Source organism: Argopecten irradians, chromosome 14, assembly GCF_041381155.1.
Source record: "Argopecten irradians isolate NY chromosome 14, Ai_NY, whole genome shotgun sequence".
NCBI lineage: Eukaryota > Metazoa > Mollusca > Bivalvia > Pectinida > Pectinidae > Argopecten > Argopecten irradians.
The window spans coordinates 16,403,427-16,428,636 of record NC_091147.1 but is presented as its reverse complement, the minus strand read 5'-3'; the positions used below and the strand labels follow the sequence as shown (position 1 = coordinate 16,428,636).

At 31.5% G+C, this 25,210-nt stretch overlaps 1 protein-coding gene across 4 annotated transcripts; it reads right to left on the bottom strand.

Moving 5' to 3' along the window:
* Nucleotides 1-624: 624 nt before the first annotated feature.
* Nucleotides 625-25,201, bottom strand: LOC138307591 (uncharacterized protein CXorf58 homolog). Of its 4 annotated transcripts, XM_069248394.1 has the most exons (18): nt 25,063-25,201; nt 23,202-23,534; nt 20,894-21,091; nt 19,656-19,697; nt 18,470-18,569; nt 17,960-18,054; nt 17,523-17,634; nt 17,015-17,146; nt 16,464-16,539; nt 15,609-15,762; nt 14,845-14,995; nt 14,379-14,399; nt 7,034-7,177; nt 5,994-6,026; nt 5,587-5,613; nt 5,155-5,181; nt 4,654-4,680; nt 3,666-4,288 (listed from the first exon to the last, which is right to left on the bottom strand). In XM_069248394.1, exons 2-18 carry the CDS (start codon nt 23,480-23,482, stop codon nt 4,211-4,213), a joined length of 1,698 nt encoding a protein of 565 aa, XP_069104495.1. In that variant the 5' UTR covers nt 23,483-23,534; nt 25,063-25,201; the 3' UTR covers nt 3,666-4,210. The 4 variants fall into 4 exon arrangements, 1 of the variants encoding a protein (XP_069104495.1); XR_011206010.1 differs by lacking the exons at nt 3,666-4,288; nt 4,654-4,680; nt 5,155-5,181; ... (1 more) ...; nt 5,994-6,026; nt 7,034-7,177 and adding exons at nt 625-835; nt 879-2,234 and having other exon boundaries at nt 25,063-25,199; XR_011206011.1 differs by lacking the exons at nt 3,666-4,288; nt 4,654-4,680; nt 5,155-5,181; ... (2 more) ...; nt 7,034-7,177; nt 14,379-14,399 and adding exons at nt 625-835; nt 879-2,234 and having other exon boundaries at nt 25,063-25,197.
* Between the last annotated feature and the right edge of the window lie 9 nt (nt 25,202-25,210).

The following is a 25,210-nucleotide window of genomic DNA, read 5'->3' as shown; positions in this document are numbered from 1 at the left end:
AAGCTTGTAACGACTCAATAACGACCAATATGGTTAAACGTTTTTGTGAACAGAGTTTGCACGGGTCTGATAATTTGTTCTTGGAGCTTGTTAAAGTATCAATATCGGTATTTGCCTTAAGAACTGTTTGTTATTATTGAAGCTTTATAAAGGCTTATTTGTAATTGGGGCCAGTAAGCATTAGGTTTATATCTATTTGTTATAAGAGTGTGTTCACAAATACAAACACTAGTATTTATGCACACTATCAACCTGCTTAACACATCTCGCAGTCACAAATTCAATTGTTTACCATTTCTGGTACCGACTTATACTACATGTAGTACATATGTTATATCTGGATCATTAACTACCAGCGTTTACTTTCTTACCAATTAGTGAATTACAGTATTATTCTATAAATAGAGTATAACAGGTAATTTGTATGGGGACGGTACTTCGTGATTTTACATTACACTGATGTGGATGCCAACATATGGCTGTATTGTTAAGTTTTGTATTTGGATTAAGATTCTCACAATATCCCCTCCACGACACTTACTTGTTATACAGTACCTTATCAACGAAGCCAAAGCTTTTCTTTTTCTTTGTGTACAGATATATGTTTAAAAATAAAGCATTAAATTGACATTGTATTATGTTTTTAATCAAAATACTATAAAATTGATGCATGGACTTAAATTAAACAAAACATTGTTCACTCATTGCCTTTCCCAAACCTTACTTATTCATTGCCTTTCCCAAACCTTATTTATTCATTGCCTTTCCCAAACCTTATTTATTCATGGCCTTTCCCACACCTTATTTACTCATGGCCTTTCCCAAACCTTATTTACTCATGGCCTTTCCCAAACCTTACTTATTCATGCCTTTCCAACCTTATGGCCTTGCACAAAACTTATTTACTGCATGTAGAGGGCTCGATAACATGCTAATTTATCTTCATATTAATAAAGTAATGAACAGTATCAAGAGAACATGAAATAGGAAAAGTGATTGCACAAGTAATGATCACATCAGAATATATTAAAGCCCTATTCACCCTCCAATAGCATGTATAACACAAATGATAAATAAACACCAATCTTAAACCAGTGTTTTCTCCGTGATAGCATAAAGATTAACAGAAAAGTGTTCAATACATATCCAAATAAATAAAATTTATAATTCAAACATGTGGCACAACATAGAAACACTATCAGAGTATTCTATTACAAATCTTTGATCATGATGCATACATAAGTCTTTGAAAAGTTTGGAAGAAAAAAAAAAGATTTGTAATAAAAATATTATGATATTAATATAAAAACAGTGAGCTTGTAATGACATGATACATGTAAACATTGAAAATGGGACTGTCCACATCCTGATGTAAAACTTAATTTGTTAAACCAGATTCAATAATTAATATTTCATACTTCAGCACTTTTGAAAAAAAATTGTTCTCTAGAAGAACTACCGTATTCATTCCAATAAATGGTCCAATTCTAATAGACATCCCCACTTGTTTTCTCACAAAACTTGACATGAGAATATCAAATATCACAGTATTTAACTCTCAGATTAAATTTTTAGAAAATCAGTTACAAAAACACAACAAATATCTATTAAAATTTAAACTGACTTCATGGCAAACTTCTGAGTCTGGAATTTTACGTTGTTAAATGCCGACTCTTTGAAAAATTTCATGCCCGTGGATCAATTATTGGAATAGATAAAGTATAACATTACAGTCACCTCTGTGTTATTGCGACATTGTGATTAATATATTTTTTTTTGTGAATATTGATATGTTTCATATAAAGTACTCTCGATTCAAAAATCCATGTGTTCCTCAAACAAAGTAAAACTTGACAGTATATAATGTGTTGTGCAAATGTGTTCGCTTATCCACATTCTCAGAAAGAACTATTATCTCAGAAAAGTATGGAATCCAAGCAGCAGGAAAACACTCAATTTTCCACCCCACTAAATCTGTGTATCATAATTTGTTTTTACTCCATGAAGTGACCGTGCTATGTTGTCACCGGTAAATAGGGGGTCCCAATGAGGTCATCATTAAACGATAACTCTTGTGTCCATTCGTACAGTTTTTCTGCCTCTTTTTCCCACTCTTCTCCCCCCACTTGACCCTCTTCCTCTCCTTCCTCCCCAGTTATCCCCAACTTGTCGAGGTAATCGTCCGGCTCCTCTGATAACGCCGTCGGCTCCCTGGAATCTAGACGACTGCCAGTCTGTGGAGGACAAATATAACATAAGATGTTTGAAAAGGTCAAGGGACCAGTTAGATCAGATAGGAAATTAACAGAGGTGTCTCCTCACTGAGATGGTATTGATTGGTGGCAATATTGTCTTTCCCTTTTTTGTGCAAAAAAGCAGGGGGTTTATTTGGTGAGAAAACAGCATCTTTCACTCTTTAACATAACCATCAATAACCTACCAAAGAGAGAACTTAACTTTCCAATTAGAAAAAAAACCCAATATAACAAATTCGTATCAATCTATCCAATGTATGTAGGTGTTGTCTCCCTTTAGAATAAAACGTCCATTAAAATTGTATGCTACATGTAGATATCAAAGAACGTTATGCCAATTTTTCATTTGGAACCATTATTACTTCTGGAACAAATTTAATCTGGAAGAAAAATAACATTAGTAATGAGATCATGTTTGTAGAGGATGATTCAGCATTTGGTAAAACATTGAAAGTAAGCACATAATTATATGAAATTTGGACTTACGATACATGTACCCAACTGTGTAAGAATTAAAATCAAACAAACAAAAAATAAAATGTCAAAACCTATTTGTACACTTATATTGGATTACGTTTGACAGTTTAAAAAAATGACAGTTTTGTATATTTTCAATGAGACAATATTAATTCTATGACAAGCATTATATATATATTACTGGTCTTCAAATATCTCCTCTCTATCAATCATGTTCAATTATCAGCATTACAACAGACCGAAATTATATATCTGAAATCAGGTTAAGTATGGACTTATCTGATATCAGATTTAATGTTTACTTAACTGACATCAGGTTTAGTGTTGATTTATCTGACATCAGGTTTAGTATTGACTTATCTGACATCAGGTTTAGTGTTGACTTATCTGACATCAGGTTTAATGTTGACTTATTTGACATCAGGTTTAGTGTTTTAAATCACTGTTTAATGATTAGCATTATTTCTTCCTTTAAATCATTAACTTTACAAGAATGTTATGTTCTTAGAAAAAATATGTCATCAAAAACTACCTTTGATGGTGAAGGTGAGAATATACTCATAGTCTGAAACACAAATTATCATTTTATACAATTCTACTGATTCATAAGGGTTGAAATTATATTTCCATCATATAAATTGAACTTCAGACAATGTCATCTCCTTCATAGTTGTTACATATTTTATCTATGTCATTTTTTTATTTTCTTATTTAATTCATTTCTTTCTCATTTACCAGCTCTATACTTATTAATTAATCCAATAGAATAAAATAGATGTCTGTTCATAGAAAATACAAATTATTTTTACTGAAAACAATTACCTTTGTGGGTGAAGAAAAATTGTAGCTGCTCTGAAAAAATAATATTTCATTGGAATTTATTTTAATTGTTATTAATCATTTCTTAATGTTCTTTGTTTTTAACATTGATTTTTTCCTTAAGGAAATTATTTTCTATTTTCATATAAATTTATGTTTATTATATCATTTATCTGCATTTTTCTGTGTACTTTTTTTTCTTTTTCTATCCTTTTCCAGAGCTGTTTTTATACCAATTAGAAATTTACCTGAGGGGAATATGAGAAAGGACTAATCATCTGAAAATGAAAATTGGGAAAAGTGTCATGCCATCTTTGGACTTGATTATATTGTTATGCATGCTCATTTATGTGTATAAAAGGTAATTTAAAATGATCAAATTGAAAAAAAAAATCTTTTGTTTTCCAATATGTTAATAAAACTAACAAAAGAAAAACAGATACCTATCTTTTATTGTGACATAGATGTTAACTTTTACATCTGAAATGTGTGATGGTTATGTATTTAGCGAAGTTGAAAATTTTCTGATGCGATATCATGAAAATTTTCTTCTGCAATATGTAGGTATATTTACTCAAAATTCAAAAATGTCAATTTTGTAGTTCACTTTTTATATATATAATATGTAGGTAAGAATAACATCCATAGATTTATGTAAGCTATGAATTATTAATGCTGTTTAATTTCAATATTAATCTTATATAACCAACCTTGCCTGGAGAGGAAAATGCACTCAACTGTAAAAAGATACCAGTGTATATGTTTTTTTTTATTTCTATTTGAAACTGCAAGAAGATATTTTTACATTAAAAAAATCACAACTATATATTTCAGATTTTGTTTATACCTTTTTTCTGAATATCTTATCATTTGATTAATATAAAAACATTTTTCTGATACAAAAAATGAAACATTTTAATTTCTTCATTGATTAATTTTAAAGTCAGTATAAATGTTTAATTTAAAGAAGGAATATGTATGTTATTAATTTTCCGTTTCTCAAAAAATTATATACTCTATAACCCTAGTAGGAAATTTATGATATTCATATAAGTAAGATATGTCTAATTAGGCATGCATATGGGTTACATCTATTTCTTACCTGCATTGGAGAAGGAGAAAGATTTATCTGTAGCAAAACATTTTCTTTCTTAAATATTTTGAGGAAGAAACATTATTTAGGCTAGATTTTGTTGAGTCTACATTTGTATTTAATCAAATCTTGCAAATAAATTATTATGGACTATTCTCAAGAAATAACGATTTAAAATTCCATAAAATCATTATGTCATTAGCTTGACTTTCAAAGACAGTTGCAACTTTCAGTTATAATAAGCAGTTATTATTGAATAATTTTAAAAGCAATGTTTAACTCAAGTTTGAATTCAATCATGATGGCAGCTAGATTTCTAGAAATGAATAATTTTCAATTTTAATAACTTTCAATAACTATCATAATAAAGGATTAGAAATTAATAGTTAAAATAATAATACATTAAATTTGCATTAATATATTGATACATTTGTATGTTCTTATTCCGAGAAACATATTTAGAATGTTGTTGAGTTATTTAGATGGTTACCAATGAAGCAGTTGTATTACCATTTCAGGGGATGAGAATGAACTTATCTAAAAAAAACAATAACAATATTACATTTTATGAGCAATGTCGGCGCATTTTTTTTTCAAAACAGCTAGCACAGCTGTAAAGTTATGCAGAGTAAAAAAATGTTCATTAAAGGTGGTTATATCAGTGTACACATTTTCTCTACAGTCTATTTTCTGATAGTCCATTACCTTGATATGACATTCATTACTTAATTTTATTAAATACAAATTTATCTATTTTAATGAAAATAATTCAGTACTGTGAAAAGAGATATATATAAAAATATGGTGAATCATACAAAGACTTTCTTTATTACGTATTCCAGTCATATGGAATAAAGTTGTGAATGTTTATGGAAACCAACAATTACAATCTTTGTTATTTTTTTATAAACATGTCAGTGTATAAGATATATAGACAAATACCTGCCCACGAGATGAAAACTGGCTCAGCTGAAAAGGACATAGGATCTTCTTGTACATGTATATATAAAATTATCAATTTAAATTCAGACTTTCAGTCATTTTCTTTAAACTGTAATCAGATAAAATCATACTACATGGTACATCTCATATTCAAGGGATTATACCTAGCCTAAAAATCATAAATATTTTTTTTTATGATGATAAACCTCTTTTTATGATTACTTGAAATTTGCAAATAATTTTTTTTTTTTTTTTTTTTAGTTACTGTATGCTAAAAAATGTAAACATTTTCTCTTTTGTTTTAAATATACACAATGTATAGATGTACATGTTTTTTTTTTTTCAATATTCACTACGTATAAATATATATGTCCAGTCTTTTATTTTTTCATAAAGTGTCTATTTACCTTTCCAAGCGATGGAATTGTACAAGAACTAATCTGTAAAAAAAAATTGCTAATTCATGAAAAAAAATAATGGAAATTGGAAAAAAAATGAATTGGAAACTTTTCTCTGTTAGCATTACAGACAAAAACCACTTATCAGATATCATTTCCATAAAAATGTCATAGGTAATTGAAAAGATTGGAAAGTTAATAACATTTATTTAATATAAAACCATTGACTCACAACAGATCTGCATGTCAAAATTTAAAATGCAATATTTAAGACTTTATTGGCTAGTTTTTACAAAGTTATTATTATTACTTTTTTAAGCAATTTGACAATTCATTTGATATAACAGAAATTATTTTCTATGATTAGCAAGCATCATGCATATTTATCAAGTTAATTCATTGTTTGTAAGTTTTTTTACAAGTTTTCTTTATTAGTAGTTTTTTTTCCGTTCATGTATCAAGTTTATTGATGAAAATCTTTTTATACTACCATTACACGCCTGCCTCTTATTAATTGCACATTTTTTTTTATATATTTTTGATTTATTACTTGATTATTATTTTGAGTTACATTTAAGCTGTTAAATTATCTTTTTTTTTCTTTTCATTTCCTATTTATTTCATCACATGCATTAATTTAGGATTATTAATTTACTACCATGTATTAATCTCTACTTTTAGTATTTACATGATGCAAAACATGCAAACTTTTTTCAAAATCATTTTTTATTTACTTTTTTAAGCAAAAAATGTTTAGGATTCTACATTTGTCCATAACTTTGTAGTTTAGTAATAGATTTTAATTGATTTTGTTGGTTAAGAGTTATCCACCCTTGGCAGATTAATGTATTTGTTATCAAAATGGTATATTTACTTTTAGTGTAAAAACAGTATTTTGTTATGTCAAAAATATCAGCTGACTATGTAAATAATAACAAAGCAGATTAATTCAATATCAATGAAAAGTTGATGATACATTATGCCGTTGATTTTATTTATCAGAACTTCAGACTATGTGGCTAATTGTGACTGTGATGATTGAATATTACCACCGCCGGGGACAGTTGTGGTGATTTTATCACCAGCGGTGATGGTACAATCAGAGATGATAGCACCATCGGCTGTGATGGAACTGCTTGTTGTGATGGTACCATTTGTGGTACCATTTGTGGTAATTTTGACACAGGTGGCAGCTGTAAAAAGGAAACATCCACTGAGGCACAGATTACAAAGACATAAAATTGTGTTCCCATACTGATCATATCAAGTGTTTTTAACTCAAAGGCCAGGGAGATCCAGCAAACAGATCACTGCTGGAATGCTGAGTCAGTATGTGTGAAACTATCGGTAGCTATGAAAATACAAAAGCTTTGCTGAAATAAATACTCAAATGAATAAAAAACGTTATTCATTCCTTCTAACTGGTGACTGAAAATAAAACACAACAAAATGGTAGTGAAAATAAACATGGTTGACTTAGCCATAATAAAACAGATGTTTTGATGTCTTTTATAAAAGCAGTCACGTAGTAAAATACATTGATGTAATGTTGCCATAGTATTATAGAAATGTTATAAAATAAGCACATGGTAGTTCACTTGCTGGAAGCAAGACAATGTAAGGTAATCAGCAATGTATGGAAATAAGCTCACGTCTGGTATCATATATCTAACAATATAAGCTCATGTCTGGTATCATATATCTAACAATAAGCTCATGTCTGGTATCATATATCTAACAATAAGCTCATGTCTGGTATCATATATCTAACAATAAGCTCTACATGTCTGGTATCATATCTATATCTGGTTGTTTTTAAGCTATCAGTATGCTCAGACTATGTTGGCTAATTGTGCTCATGTTGATGAACATATGTAATATAACAATAAGCTCATGTCTGGTATCATATATCTAACAATAAGCTCATGTCTGGTATCATATATCTAACAATATAAGCTCATGTCTGGTATCATATATCTAACAATAAGCTCATGTCTGGTATCATATATCTACAATAAGCTCATGTCTGGTATCATATATCTAACAATAAGCTCATGTCTGGTATCATATAACAATAAGCTCATGTCTGGTATCATATATCTAACAATAAGCTCATGTCTGGTATCATATATCTAACAATAAGCTCATGTCTGTATATATCATAGTAGCTCTAATACAATAAGCTCATGTCTGGTATCATATATCTAACAATAAGCTCATGTCTGGTATCATATATCTAACAATAAGCTCATGTCTGGTACATGATCTAACAATAATCATGTCTGGTATCATAATCAACAATAAGCTCATGTCTGGTATCATATATCTAACAATAAGTCACGTAGTGAAATACATTGATGTAATGTTGCCATAATTATAGAAATGATATAAATAAGCACATGGAAGTTCACTTGCAAAACAAGACAATGTAAGGTAATCAGCAATAAGCTCATGTCTGAATCATATATCTAACAATAAGTCATGTCTGGTATCATATATCTAACAATAAGCTCATGTCTGGTATCATATATCTAACAATAAGCTCATGTCTGGTATCATATATCTAACAATAAGCTCATGTCTGGTATCATATATCTAACAATAAGCTCTACATGTCTGGTATCATATATCTAACAATAAGCTCATAATGTCTGGTATCATATATCTAACAATAAGCTCATGTCTGGTATCATATATCTAACAATAAGCTCATGTCTGGTATCATATATCTAACAATATTAACAAAAGCTCATGTCTGGTATCATATATCTAACAATAAAGCTCATGTCTGGTATCATATATCTAACAATAAGCTCATGTCTGGTATCATATATCTAACAATAAGCTCATGTCTGGTATCATATATCTAACAATAAGCTCATGTCTGGTATCATATATCTAACAATAAGCTCATGTCTGGTATCATATATCTAACAATATAAGCTCATGTCTGGTATCATATATCTAACAATAAGCTCATGTCTGGTATCATATATCTAACAATAAGCTCATGTCTGGTATCATATATCTAACAATAAGCTCATGTCTGGTATCATATATCTAACAATAAGCTCATGTCTGGTATCATATATCTAACAATAAGCTCATGTCTGGTATCATATATCTAACAATAAGCTCATGTCTGGTATCATATATCTAACAATAAGCTCATGTCTGGTATCATATATCTAACAATAAGCTCATGTCTGGTATCATATATCTAACAATAAAGTTCATGTAACAATAATCATATATGTACTAACAATAAGCTCATGTCTGGTATCATATATCTAACAATATAAGCTCATGTCTGGTATCATATATCTAACAATAAGCTCATGTCTGGTATCATATATCTAACAATAAGCTCATGTCTGGTATCATATATCTAACAATAAGCTCATGTCTGGTATCATATATCTAACAATAAGCTCATGTCTGGTATCATATATCTAACAATAAGCTCATGTCTGGTATCATATATCTAACAATAAGCTCATGTCTGGTATCATATATCTAACAATAAGCTCATGTCTGGTATCATATATCTAACAATAAGCTCATGTCTGGTATCATATATCTAACAATAAGCTCATGTCTGGTATCATATATCTAACAATATAAGCTCATGTCTGGTATCATATATCTAACAATAAGCTCATGTCTGGTATCATATATCTAACAATATAAGCTCATGTCTGGTATCATATATCTAACAATAAGCTCATGTCTGGTATCATATATCTAACAATAAGCTCATGTCTGGTATCATATATCTAACAATATAAGCTCATGTCTGGTATCATATATCTAACAATAAGCTCATGTCTGGTATCATATATCTAACAATAAGCTCATGTCTGGTATCATATATCTAACAATAAGCTCATGTCTGGTATCATATATCTAACAATAAGCTCATGTCTGGTATCATATATCTAACAATAAGCTCATGTCTGGTATCATATATCTAACAATAAGCTCATGTCTGGTATCATATATCTAACAATAAAATCATGTCTGGTATCATATATCTAACAATATAAGTTCATGTCTGGTATCATATATCTAACAATAAGCTCATGTCTGGTATCATATATCTAACAATAAGCTCATGTCTGGTATCATATATCTAACAATATAAGCTCATGTCTGGTATCATATATCTAACAATAAAGCTCATGTCTGGTATCATATATCTAACAATAAGCTCATGTCTGGTATCATATATTCTAACAATAAGCTCATGTCTGGTATCATATATCTAACAATAAAGCTCATGTCTGGTATCATATATCTAACAATAAGCTCATGTCTGGTATCATATATCTAACAATATAAGCTCATGTCTGGTATCATATATCTAACAATATAAGCTCATGTCTGGTATCATATATCTAACAATAAGCTCATGTCTGGTATCATATATTAACATATCTGTACATATATCTAACAATAAGCTCATGTCTGGTATCATATATCTAACAATAAAGCTCATGTCTGGTATCATATATCTAACAATATAGCTCATGTCTGGTATCATATATCTAACAATAAAGCTCATGTCTGGTATCATATATCTAACAATAAAGCTCATGTCTGGTATCATATATCTAACAATAAGCTCATGTCTGGTATCATATATCTAACAATAAGCTCATGTCTGGTATCATATATCTAACAATAAGCTCATGTCTGGTATCATATATCTAACAATAAGCTCATGTCTGGTATCATATATCTAACAATAAGCTCATGTCTGGTATCATATATCTAACAATATAAGCTCATGTCTGGTATCATATATCTAACAATAAGCTCATGTCTGGTATCATATATCTAACAATAAGCTCATGTCTGGTATCATATATCTAACAATAAGCTCATGTCTGGTATCATATATCTAACAATAAGCTCATGTCTGGTATCATATATCTAACAATAAGCTCATGTCTGGTATCATATATCTAACAATATAAGCTCATGTCTGGTATCATATATCTAACAATAAGCTCATGTCTGGTATCATATATCTAACAATATAAGCTCATGTCTGGTATCATATATCTAACAATAAGCTCATGTCTGGTATCATATATCTAACAATAAGCTCATGTCTGGTATCATATATATCTAACAATAAGCTCATGTCTGGTATCATATATCTAACAATAAGCTCATGTCTGGTATCATATATCTAACAATAAGCTCATGTCTGGTATCATATATCTAACAATAAGCTCATGTCTGGTATCATATATCTAACAATATAAGCTCATGTCTGGTATCATATATCTAACAATAAGCTCATGTCTGGTATCATATATCTAACAATAAGCTCATGTCTGGTATCATATATCTAACAATAAGCTCATGTCTGGTATCATATATCTAACAATATAAGCTCATGTCTGGTATCATATATCTAACAATATAAGCTCATGTCTGGTATCATATATCTAACAATATAAGCTCATGTCTGGTATCATATATCTAACAATAAGCTCATGTCTGGTATCATATATCTAACAATAAGCTCATGTCTGGTATCATATATCTAACAATATAAGCTCATGTCTGGTATCATATATATCTAACAATAAGCTCATGTCTGGTATCATATATCTAACAATAAGCTCATGTCTGGTATCATATATCTAACAATAAGCTCATGTCTGGTATCATATATCTAACAATAAGCTCATGTCTGGTATCATATATCTAACAATAAGCTCATGTCTGGTATCATATATCTAACAATAAGCTCATGTCTGGTATCATATATCTAACAATAAGCTCATGTCTGGTATCATATATCTAACAATAACTCATGTCTGGTATCATATATCTAACAATAAGCTCATGTCTGGTATCATATATCTAACAATATAAGCTCATGTCTGGTATCATATATCTAACAATAAGCTCATGTCTGGTATCATATATCTAACAATAAGCTCATGTCTGGTATCATATATCTAACAATATAAGCTCATGTCTGGTATCATATATCTAACAATAAGCTCATGTCTGGTATCATATATCTAACAATATAAGCTCATGTCTGGTATCATATATCTAACAATAAGCTCATGTCTGGTATCATATATCTAACAATAAGCTCATGTCTGGTATCATATATCTAACAATAAGCTCATGTCTGGTATCATATATCTAACAATAAGCTCATGTCTGGTATCATATATCTAACAATAAGCTCATGTCTGGTATCATATATCTAACAATAAGCTCATGTCTGGTATCATATATCTAACAATAAGCTCATGTCTGGTATCATATATCTAACAATAAGCTCATGTCTGGTATCATATATCTAACAATAAGCTCATGTCTGGTATCATATATCTAACAATAAGCTCATGTCTGGTATCATATATCTAACAATAACTCATGTCTGGTATCATATATCTAACAATAAGCTCATGTCTGGTATCATATATCTAACAATAAGCTCATGTGGTATATATCTCAATAGTCATGTCTGGTATCATATATCTAACAATATAAGCTCATGTCTGGTATCATATATCTAACAATAAAGCTCATGTCTGGTATCATATATCTAACAATAAGTTCATGTCTGGTATCATATATCTAACAATAAGCTCATGTCTGGTATCATATATCTAACAATAAGCTCATGTCTGGTATCATATATCTAACAATAAGCTCATGTCTGGTATCATATATCTAACAATATCATGTCTGGTATCATATATCTAACAATATAAGCTCATGTCTGGTACCATATATCTAACAATAAGCTTATGTCTGGTATCATATATCTAACAATAAGCTCATGTCTGGTACCATATATCTAACAATAAGCTCATGTCTGGTATCATATGTCTAACAATAAGCTCATGTCTGGTACCATATATCTAACAATATAAGCTCATGTCTGGTATCATATATCTAACAATATAAGCTCATGTCTGGTATCATATATCTAACAATAAGCTCATGTCTGGTATCATATATCTAACAATAAGCTCATGTCTGGTATCATATGAATTCTTCTCAATAAGTCCTCACATATCAGGTATCCTATTTCAATGCTTCATAATAAGCCCATGTCCAGTAATCATATCCATGTTTTCTGAATTTGGATATTACAGAGTTATCTGCACTTGCGGGTAGGTATTGATTGTGACGTCATATGTTTGCGAGTGTAACGTCATACGTTTTGGAGAAAACAATGTGGATTTCGCTCACAAAAAAATGACGTAACAATCGATACCTACCTGCAAGGGAGCTAACTCTGTAATATGCAAAGATGGAATAGTGTACTGTACGTTAATATCGTATAACCAATGCTTAATGTATAATGCCCATGCCAGGAAATACGGACATTAAGTTCTAAGTGTTTAATGTATTTGTGTTTATATGTTTATACACTATACTATAAATAAGTCCTACATTCAGCAGCTGACATTAGCTTGCATTTCTATAACATAAAAAGGGCAATATTCTGTATTTGCATAGTAAAAGTTATCTGCCCTTGCGGGTAGGTATTGATTGTGACATCATGGTTTGCACGCATAACATCATATCGTTCAGAGAAAACAACGTGAATTATGCCCACAAAATAATGACGTCACAATGGATACTATTGTAAGCAAGGGAGGTAACTCTGTAATAAGCAAAGATAGATTATATGTTTTCTATCTCATGTTTTCTTTAATTATTGAGTTAAAAGAAACTGTGGGTGAATACATAGGTGATCAAAGTTAAAACCAACTTAAGGTGAATACAAATGTACAGTGTTTGTATATATCCGACACACACCTGTGTAATTAAGAGAGGGAGTATCTTGAAACATATATCGGCGAATTTCGCTAAAAATATATATTGCAAAATTGAAAAATATTCGATTTTATTTTTAGAATTTCCCAAATATTTTATTCAAATAACCAGAGGTCATGTAAAAGTCTATTCAAATACATGGAGTTGAAAAACAAAGATAACGAAGGAAAAAATCGGGACCGCAGAATTTTATGCAAATAACCGAAATATTCAAATAACCGTTATTCGATTATGTGGAGTCCTCTGTACTTTTAAAAGCAAATCATGATTTCAAAATAGCTCTGTTAACAATTTGTATAATTTGATTATCAAGATGTCATGGGGTGTTGAAATGTTAAGATTTTTTCAGGATAAAAGGTAGGGATTCTATATATAAATATAGTGGAGTCATTCAACCTGATTTTAAGTACATGTGTATAATTAACTCATTCAACCCCTGAACATACATTTGGTTTCTTCTACTTCAAGAACAGGAACAGTCCATTTTGGAACTTCAGGGTTAAATGAGTTAAGTATATGATAGTGGGGGTAAGTAAAGTGCTGTGTATAGTTGGTCACCCTTCTTACCTCGAAGTAGTAATCTGGTGGCTAAAGGTCAAAGTTCAAACAATAATTTAATGACTGATATGCAAACACAAAAAATATCTTGATGTATCAAAACATCACTGGGAAAAAATTTATCCATAGAAAACACTGCAATTGAATTCGGAAGTGAATTCTAAATATTAACCCTGAAAAGCCTTGAATTTTGTTTTTAAAACCATTTTTGATAACACTTTTCATTTCAAGAAAAACAATTTTTGAAATTATTTTTTTTATACAAAAAGCATTGGGTTGTGAAATATTCCTTTAAGACATGAAACAAAAATCAAAATGTTAGTTCCATATTAATGTGAAATCTCACTTCTCATGGGAATTCTGTCTACATGTGTATCTTATGGGACCAGAAAGAGAAAGAACTTTAGGACAAAATATCCTGAAATATACACCAGTGGAACTTAAACTTGAGTTTTAATTAATCTAGAAATCTCACCTTATCCATGCCGTACATCTTCCTCATCTTCATCGCTCTGATCTTGGCCTGTCGTGACCGCCGACTGGACAGTTGACTGGCACCACTGATGAGTCCGGACATTTTAGACTTGGGGGTAGGGAGAGGGGCGTTTAGTATGACTGTCTCGGACCTATATAAACACAGGTAATGTATGAATTAGAGACTACTCCATCTTTACATATCATTTGTGGGTAAATATCCATTGTGATGTCATTATTTTGTGAGGTAAAGAAACTCGCGTATGATGTAATGCTCACAAACACATGTTGTTTAAATCCATACCTACCCACAAGGGCAGATAACTCTGTAATATTCATTTACATATTCAAAACTGTGTGATACTCTATAAATAATACAGAGACGTGTTTGACAAATAAGTAAGTAAAATAGAAATATGCGTCCTTCGATCCTTTCATATTTTTGTTCTTATAATTTTGATACTCAAGTATATTTTTTCACAGTCAAACTACATATCATATGTCAAGTTATGATTGCAATAATGAATTATTACAACGGTTTTATATGTCGAAAAAAATGTAGCTCAATCGTAATATTTCATCAATTACTTTTCACCAAGAATAGGTTTATTGTGCTAAAATAAGATAAAGACCCAAATCAAAATAATCAGTTAATGCTTTCCGTACCGTAATTATGGAATGGGTTCTGACCTGAAGTCATTATTTAGGCTCATCCACGCAATGTGAGCAATAACGCAGCAAAGTTAACTTGGCATGGTAATTTACCTGAGTCGTGATATAGCCCTGATGTGCTGAATTTTTATTTCCTGTGATAGAGGACGCTGTATGAGGATCGGAATCTCTCCCGCCAGTCGAGGACTGATTCGTTGATTGTACAGGAAGTCGACTATGTCATAGAAAATGGTCCTCCGAGACAGATCTGAGGTTTAAAATATGAAAAAAAAGTTTTAAAAACTGTACAAACACCATACAAAACATGAAAAAAGTTTTAAACTGTACAACATCATACAAAACATCCTTCATTTCAAGGTGTAAAAGGCCAGCATCTAATTTTTGGTTTTATTTGTTTAACGTCCAACAGTCAGGGTCATTTAAGGACATGGCAGATTTGATGGTGGAGGAAAGCCTGCGAAAAACACCCGAATAGCGGTCATAACCTGGGATTCAAACTTGCAACCCACAGATGGAGGTCTTGTGATAATATGTTGAGACATCTTTACCACTCTGCCACTTTTGTATCATTTCAATTGTAATAGTGCAAGTGATTTTGAACAAGTGAACGAATGATGAATTCACACAATCCAAATAGTACAATTAAAGATAATGGAATCTGAGTAAAATACTTCTGTCATGAAAAGTACGCAAAAAAGATAACCACAAAGTAAAATATTTAAATCACATATTATTATATTTTTTTCATTTCAAAATATCTTATTGTTAGATGTTAAAGACAATGGACATTGGACAACAAGCAGCATACCTATACCTGCCCTTTTCCTAAAAACAGTATTTATATGAATATTATGTAATGATTTCAAAATGAAACAAATTACCATTTTTGGAATTTTTTGAAACAAAGAATTTCCTGTAATAACCTTCGGTACATTTAATATCACTCACCATCCAATGTAAGTTTCCTCCAGTAGTTCTCCTTGCCTCCCATACTGGCTGGAGTTTCATCTGTATTAGCTAGGTACTACACAGAAAACAGACATCCGTGTACTGCATATGTATACAATTGTGAAGAAGTTTATAATGTGCAAAAATTTCTAATAGTTATCCTCCTGACGGAGAAATTACAAGAGGCCAAAAATTTGTAAAAGAAGATACATTCTTATTCATTTATATAATGCACAAGTTCAAATATATTGTGTTTGATATCCATCAGGCTCAGACATAACATGATCTACCCTTATTAAGCTTTAAGCTTTAATATTAAAAGGATGAAGATTTTAGCCGTCCAGGGGAGATAATCTACACAATGCTAAGAAATGACACAGTAACTGTGTTTTATTTTAAAAAGGAAACAAAAAATCAGTAATACATGTATTATTTTTCAGGTCAGAAAAATGATAAAAAGTTTTGAATAAAACTTTCTATTTTGTAATGTAGTTATAGGCCGATGTAAACCATTTCATTTCATTCTGAAGTCAAACATAGTAGGTGTTTACCTGCATGTAATCTTTGAGAGTTGTTACGTCTATTTCGTCTGTGATTTTGTATTGTTGCTGAAAAATAGCATCTCTCAACATCTGATCATAAAACTGCCTATTACCCATCAACCGCAGGGAATCCTCGGAAGCCTGAAAAATTAAAACTTTACACTAATATGTACATAATATTACAGATTCACCATTGCAGATTCTACATCCATTTTGATAACAGAATACAGACTACTATGTCAGACCCTCAATCATCTGAACACTTGCATCCCATGGATGATGCCCAATTCATCCGGATTGCTAATTTCTCGAAGTTGCTGAATTCCGGTTTTTTTAAGTCAATAATGAAATCAGTTTCCTGATATTTCCATTCGGATCACAAGTTTTCTAGAGATCAGCATCTAGAATATAGCAGATCCACTGTATTTTGATTTTGCTGTGAAGTGGTAAAATACTATATTATATAATAAAACTAATGCATGGTCCTGTACATGTAAGGTTAACCCTCGCTACTCACCTCTGACGCAGGTTTGATGAGTTTGCGACCACTCATGTACTTAACTCCCTTTCCAGCCGTGTGTATAAATACTTTAAAGAAAATCATTGGAGGGAATTCTCCACCACCAAATCTGAAATAGAAACATTTTTCTATCATGATATATTCAACAGGTAGGGGAGATAATCCATGTACTTATACTCTAGAGACGAGAAGAAAATCTCCAGCAAGTAAAAGTTACAAAATTCAGTAAATATAGAGATATAATCATTTTAAAACATACTTTCAAAAACAAAGAAAGATTACTTCTATTTAACTTTAAATCTGTATTTCTAGAGAAAATATTTATTTTAGACCAAGTGTACGAAAAATACAACAATTAAGGTAGGGAATTTTCGAACACTGAAATTAGGTCAAGATTTAAGTTTTTACAGTGCTTGATAAATTTTGACATTTACCTGAATCTAACTCGTACTTGAACACTTTTATCACTCAACAGCTCTGCTTCTTTAGGACAGACTTTCCTCAAAATTTCTTTTGATAAAGAATTTTCCTGAAAGTTTCAAAGAGAATAATTTTAATAAAAAAAAATAATTAAAAACAAAATCACCAAACATGTAAGTTAATGTCTATGTAAATTGTATCTATTTGTATTGTATTTAACTAGTAATTCAAATTGTATACACATATATCGAATTCATACCACTACAGATAACTTTCTGGGAATTCAGATTTCTGCCAATCAAACAACAAATTCAATTCTTTATTTGTTCAGGTTTTAACACATTCACTCCTGAAATTTCATAATGGACTGGTCTAGCTAGTCTTTAATTCAGAAGAGTCTAAATGTGTCTTCAGGGGTGAATGATTTAAAATAATCATCAAAATGTAAATCTCAATACATAGTCAATATTTACAACATTTAAGTGACAGATACAAAGATTGTCCTACAAAAACAGTATACTTACTGCAGCACATACGGCATGCTTGAGGAGCCGGAACATCTGTTTATCTCGATAGGCAATCCACGCTCGCTCTATTATTGTTGCAGCGGCCTGCCGGATTAATCTGAACAAAACAAAAAAATTAAAATTTTAGTATAAATTAAAGTGAAATGACAATAAAAAGTTTGTTATACAGAGATTTAAATGATTCAGCCATAAAATTCCATAATGGACTGTTCTGTTCTAATCTTTGATTCAGGAAAGTCTCAGGGATAGAGTTAATTATGTAATAATATTTTTCTGCAATAAAAGTTGAGAAAAATATTCAACCAGATGAAATAAAGTCTGCAGGTCCATTAGATTTACCATGATTTAAACCAATTCAAAGTTTATTTGATTATTTTGGTAAAGCTATAGATCATGTGTGAGGAATTAACTTTGAAATGTATTCATGATTGTACCTTTCACCATATAACAAACATATTATAACACTTATTTTTACTTCAAAAGCATACATTTCAAAACCAGCATTCACAAAGTTGACACAACCTTTACAATTGTTGTATTATCAGATTCCTCAACCATTAAAATCATAAACAAAATGCCAACCTCTTTTACTTTGAACTCTTTTGCATTTGTTTGGTTTAATATATATTCTTATTTTCGTACTAGGGGAGATAATTTCGTCAATTAAATATGTAATGATGTAACATTAAACTTAGATAATAAAAATAATAATCTGTATTCACAGTATCAAAATATTTCGGATGTCAACACTTTGTAATGTATTCTTGCTAACGAGAGGTTTATTTTCTTCGTGTTTTGTGAAGTGAACTATTGTGGTAGAGACATCAGAATATGTAGTATAAATCAGTGTAAATTCCTTATACCGGTATATAGATACAGCTAAAAAACTTAAAACCAGAAATTGGAAGTCAGAGCAAGATCCATTGTTGCATACCACCATATTCAAAATCACTCTGACAGGAAATAACAAAATATTCACATTTTTTTAATTTCACAATGAAGACATTCCTGAAAGGTAAACATTTAAAAGTAATAATTAAAATATTCCAATAAGTGTAATCAAGCAAACGAAGTGAACATATAAGTATCATATAAAACATGGAAACACCTGAACCAACATGTACTCCCTAGCTTAAACCAAAACAGAAGCAACCCTCCTCCTTGCATTCATAGTTGTACTCACTCTTTTTGAGATTTTTTGGCAGGTTTTTCTTGTAACCTATACCTTTAAAAATGATTAAACAACATTATACTATTTTTCTTCAAAGTTTTGAAAAAAAATTATCGTCCAAGAAATTTATTTCATCATAGTGTTATAGCAATGAATGAAACAATGCAGTAAATCAACTATATATCTATAGCAATTTAGAAACACATGTATGAAAAAATGTTTACAAGCTACATTGCAAAATGATTATGAAGAAATGAGTAAATTGAAATGATAAAAACTTAATATTTCATAAAATTCAGAAACTATTTTAAAAAATCGCAATAATTTTCGACAAAACTTTCATAGTTTTTATTAGTAGAGCTAGTAAGATGGAATAATTTACACAATACATGTATATAAAAATTCAGCTTAAAAAGTACTACATGTGTCAGGAAAATGTCTTCTCAAAGTCTTATTTGTACTTGTATATTCCTGTTTAAGAATGAAAAGGAGGGAAATATCCAAGAACTCATTATTCCAGTTTGCAAAAAATTGCATAAAACATCCATAATATGTGTTGATTAGAATATAAAGTGTCATATGTAAATCAGAAATTAGTTTTCTGAAACAGAATTATTACATATCTAAAAATCTTTTTTTGATATTGTATTATTGAAGACATCAAAATGTTTTTCTTTTTTGATATGCAGCATCTTTAACTAAATCATGAATGTATAAAACATGTACCAAAGAAATAGTTTTCCACAAAAGCAATCCAACTGGAAAAAAAGAGCAACAAATAAAAATCAAAATCAAGCAAAAAAAAAAAATATATATGAAATCAAGTAAAATGATACATTTTGTTCAGTAAAATTTTAATCACCTCAACCCATAAGACATTATGATTCATACATTTGATTATATCTTATTTTGATAGAGTTATTTGCCCTTGTGGTAAGGCTGATCATGGAAATGTCATGTGTTTGCAAGTGATGTAATAATCGATATTTGCCTGTAAGGGCAAATAACTCTGTAATCTGCAAAGGCAAACTTCCGCAAAGATGACCTTTCACCTCAGCAAATAAGGATGCATCTATCACCATGGTTACCAAAATATTCATCAACAGCTTAAAATAGCAAAGCAACCAAAACCTCATGCATTTTATCACCAGCATGGCCTTGGATACGCAAATGTTCATAAAGATGACCTTTCACCTAATAGAAGCCTTGACACCATGTTTCTATCACCATGGATACCAAATTAAACTTACTCCGCTAACGACTTTTCTACTGTCTCTATTATATCTTCTGTCTCAGGATCAGACTTTGTTTTATCAGACTTATTAGCCATAGGACCAGTCACTGTTTCTGGTTTATCAGGTTCCGACATTTTTTCACTTGTAGACATTTGTTTACTTTCTTTTTCAACCTCTGGACACTCTGCCTTTTTCATTTCAGCTAATTCTTCCCTTTTGATAATCAAATATACCAAATAAACATAGATACACAAAAAAACAAAAAACAAAATATACCAAAACGGAAAATAAAATCTGGTTAAAAACATGCAAAAATATATAAAATACTTTATTAATTGTAGTAAATATATTCCTAATTAAAAACTTGAACCTTTACCCAATGTGGTTTTCTATTGTTCGGAAAATCTCAGTCTTTTGTATTTCATATGACAAGTATTATAAAGCCTAAAAAGTATTTCAGATTACAAATATATTTTTCAACTTGAGTTTGTGACCTAAAGCTAATTCTTTTTATCTTCTCCCTTTTTTCTGCAACACACTTCATATCATTATAGAATAATCTGTTTTGAAAGTATTGATATTAAGGAATTTAGAAATTCAAAATTTTATATCAAACAATATGTATTGTGATTACTAGAAAAAAACAACTGAATTGCTCTTTTTTTTAAGCACAAAAATTAGTATACAGAGCTGAGAGTGAAAAGTCAAACAAGAGGCCCAAAGGGCCTTAACGGTCATCTGACTACCTTGGCAATAGTAAAATTAATTTTATATGGTGTCACTTTGTCAGGACCATGTCAGGATCATTTTTCAATTTCTTTCAACAAATTTAATTTCAAACAAGAGGCCCAAGGGCCTTAACATATAGGAAATTAATTAGATATAGTGTCATGGTAGCCATCTTCGATTTGGGATCAACCAGAGATGTAACAACACATTGTCGGGACCATGTCAGGATCATCTCATGCAAGTTTCAGCCAAATCGCACCGGTAGAACTTGAGAAGAAGTTCAAAATGTGTTTTCAAGATGGCGGCTGTGGCGGCCATCTTGGATTTCGGATCGACCCGAAAAATAACAACACTTTGTCAGGACCATGTCAGGATCATTTCATGCACGTTTCAGCCAAATCGCACCGGTAGAACTTGAGAAGAAGTTCAAAATGTGTTTTCAAGATGGCGGCTGTGCTGGCCATCTTGGATTTCGGATCGACCCGAAAAATAACAACACTTTGTCGGGACCATGTCAGGATCATTTCATGCAAGTTTCAGCCAAATCGCACCGGTAGAACTTGAGAAGAAGTTCAAAATGTATTTTCAAGATGGCGGCTGTGGCGGCCATCTTGGATTTCGGATTGACCCAAAAAATAACAACACTTTGTTGGGACCGTGTCAGGATCATTTCATGCAAGTTTCAGCCAAATCGCACCAGTAGAACTTGAGAAGAAGTTCAAAATGTGTTTTCAAGATGGCGGCTGTGGCGGCCATCTTGGATTTCGGATTGACCCGAAATATAACAACACTTTGTCGGGACCATGTCAGGATCATTTCATGCAAGTTTCAGCCAAATCGCACCAGTAGAACTTGAGAAGAAGTTCAAAATGTGTTTTCAAGATGGCGGCTGTGGCGGCCATCTTGGATTTCGGATCGACCCGAAAAATAACAACACTTTGTCGGGACCATGTCAGGATCATTTCATGCAAGTTTCAGCCAAATCGCACCGTTAGAACTTGAGAAGAAGTTCAAAATGTGTTTTCAAGATGGCGGCTGTGGCGGCCATCTTGGATTTCGGATCGACCCGAAAAATAACAACACTTTGTCGGGACCGTGTCAGGATCATTTCATGCAAGTTTCAGCCAAATCGCACCGGTAGAACTTGAGAAGAAGTTCAAAATGTGTTTTCAAGATGGCGGCTGTGGCGGCCATCTTGGATTTCGGATCGACCCGAAATATAACAACACTTTGTCGGGACCATGTCAGGATCATTTCATGCAAGTTTCAGCTAAATCGCACCGGTAGAACTTGAGAAGAAGTTCAAAATGTGAAAAGTTAACGCACGGCGGACGGCGGACGGCGCACGGCAGACGGCGGACGACGACGGACGAAACATGACGACTATAGGTCATCCTGACCCTTCGGGTCAGATGACCTAAAAAGTCGGTGTAGAAGGGGGGAAAACCCCTAAATGTCACAAACATCCATACGATCAACGATGCCTCTCTAAACTTTCAACGAGACCCTGTGACAGTGTAATCTTTAAAAATGATTCAGAATTTATCCCAGTGTTTATAAAAAGATATAGACGGCATCAGATTACAATACTTACTCTTTTTCTGATCGGTTAGGTTGTCGCATCATTTTGGTTGGTGACCCCGAGACGAGATATTCCTTTGAGCTGACCGGGGTGGTTGTGAGTGGCCGGATTCCGTAATCAGGGGTGTGTGATGGAAAGGCATCTTCCTGTACAGGTGGCGCTGGTTGACTCTCCGCTGTAGACAGAGTACGCTGTAGCTCCTCCTGACTGGGAACGTGGTCAGGAAGTTTAACGTTTATTGAAGTCTTACTAGCGACACTTTTGGAATCTGCACTTCCTGTTGGAGACTGCATGTTCGCTGTCTGAATTTTCCCTTTTTTGTTTTTTTTATGTCTCAATTACAGACTGAAATGAAAGATTTGATAAACAATTTGAAACATTATTTGTTACTGTAACATTCTATGACTATATGGTTAGAATTAGGGTTTGGGTTTGGAAAGTGCTAATAAAAAATTCAGCATTTTTATTTCAAATTTGTATTGCAAATGGTGTGGAACTAGTTTGATTGTGCTTGGTCATTCATTTGAAAGATTTCAGGAAATGATGTGGTCGCTGGTCGGGTAAGAGATGGTTTTTTATAATAATTATTACAGAGTTAATTTTTAAAAAAAATATATACATTGTAGTGAAAATGCTGGGAGGCATTGAGGTGGTCATTTATATGAGAGGGTCACTTAATAGAGATTGTCATTAAGTACAGATTCAACTGGCAAAGAGATATGTAAGTTCAGGCTGTAGACAGTTGAGTGGGAACATTACTCGGAAATAGTTGGATTGGGTCCTACATTTTAATGATACATGTATAATGAACCACGTTAAAAACATTGGGGCACCTGTAGGTCACAGCTGAATCGTGATCGGTAGAGCATCTCCTCTTTTGCTGATGGGATCACTATTTTGAACCAAGCCAACATCAATTGCTAAAACTTTAAGATCAAGACTAATTTTCTCTACTTCAGTAAATCTATCAACCAATTATTAATAGTACAACTTTCATATTATCTTTACTAACCTGATGTTATACATGTAATAGCAATTCCGAAAATGTAGATGTAATATATCTATCTTGCTAAGTATGTCTTTTGGAGGTTTTTATACACTTCTAGCTAGTTAGTTTGATTGCAACATTAAGACCTTCATACCTCTGGGGTTTTATTAGTCCGCTAATCCTGTCTATATTATTAGTTTTTTTTTGTGTGTGCATAGCTGTTTAATTTCATAAATGGATGTAACATAGGGGCAGTGGAGTACATAGATCCCAATATATAGGTATGTGTACGTTTTCCCGGCATTGCATGGACGATATATTAGAAATATGCCGCTGAAGTATGTCGTTTATGTATCATATAAAACCATGGTCCACTTAAAAGCAGGTTAATAAATAACGGACCACAACTAGATTTATGATACATAAACGACATATGTAAAGAACAATTTAAAATCGATAAGCCCTACTATCTAGTGATTGCACTGTCACAAAAACATGATATCACAATTAATGTGAAATAATCAACAGTAAATCTTTAACTTATATTTACTGTAACGTTACTTGTTACCCACATTGTTTCGTTTTAATATCTTGAAATGTAATTACAGTAATTTAAGAAAATATATAAGGAAATGACATTTTTAATTTCAGCCTTTAGGGCTATAATGATGTGTTCGCTTTTCATAGGAACATCAAATCTGGAAAGTCTGGTGTTGTGATAATTCAAAGACGTTTCGTCCCATATTCACACTAGAGTAAATAGAAGAAAATCATGGCAAGACACTTCGTCCAAGTATAAAAAGTGAATTCCTCCTTTAAGCAGTGTAATACTCTCATCTGAAAGCACTATAACAGCTTTAATGCATATTTCAATATCACACTTACACAGAATGCCGACGAATTGGAGACAAATTCATTTTTAAGTTAAGAAAACAACGACTTATGACAAAAACCCCGATACATAGGTCCGTCTCCAGTGCAAACAAATATGGCGAACTTCCGTAGAAACATATCCCACAATGCAGTTCAAATT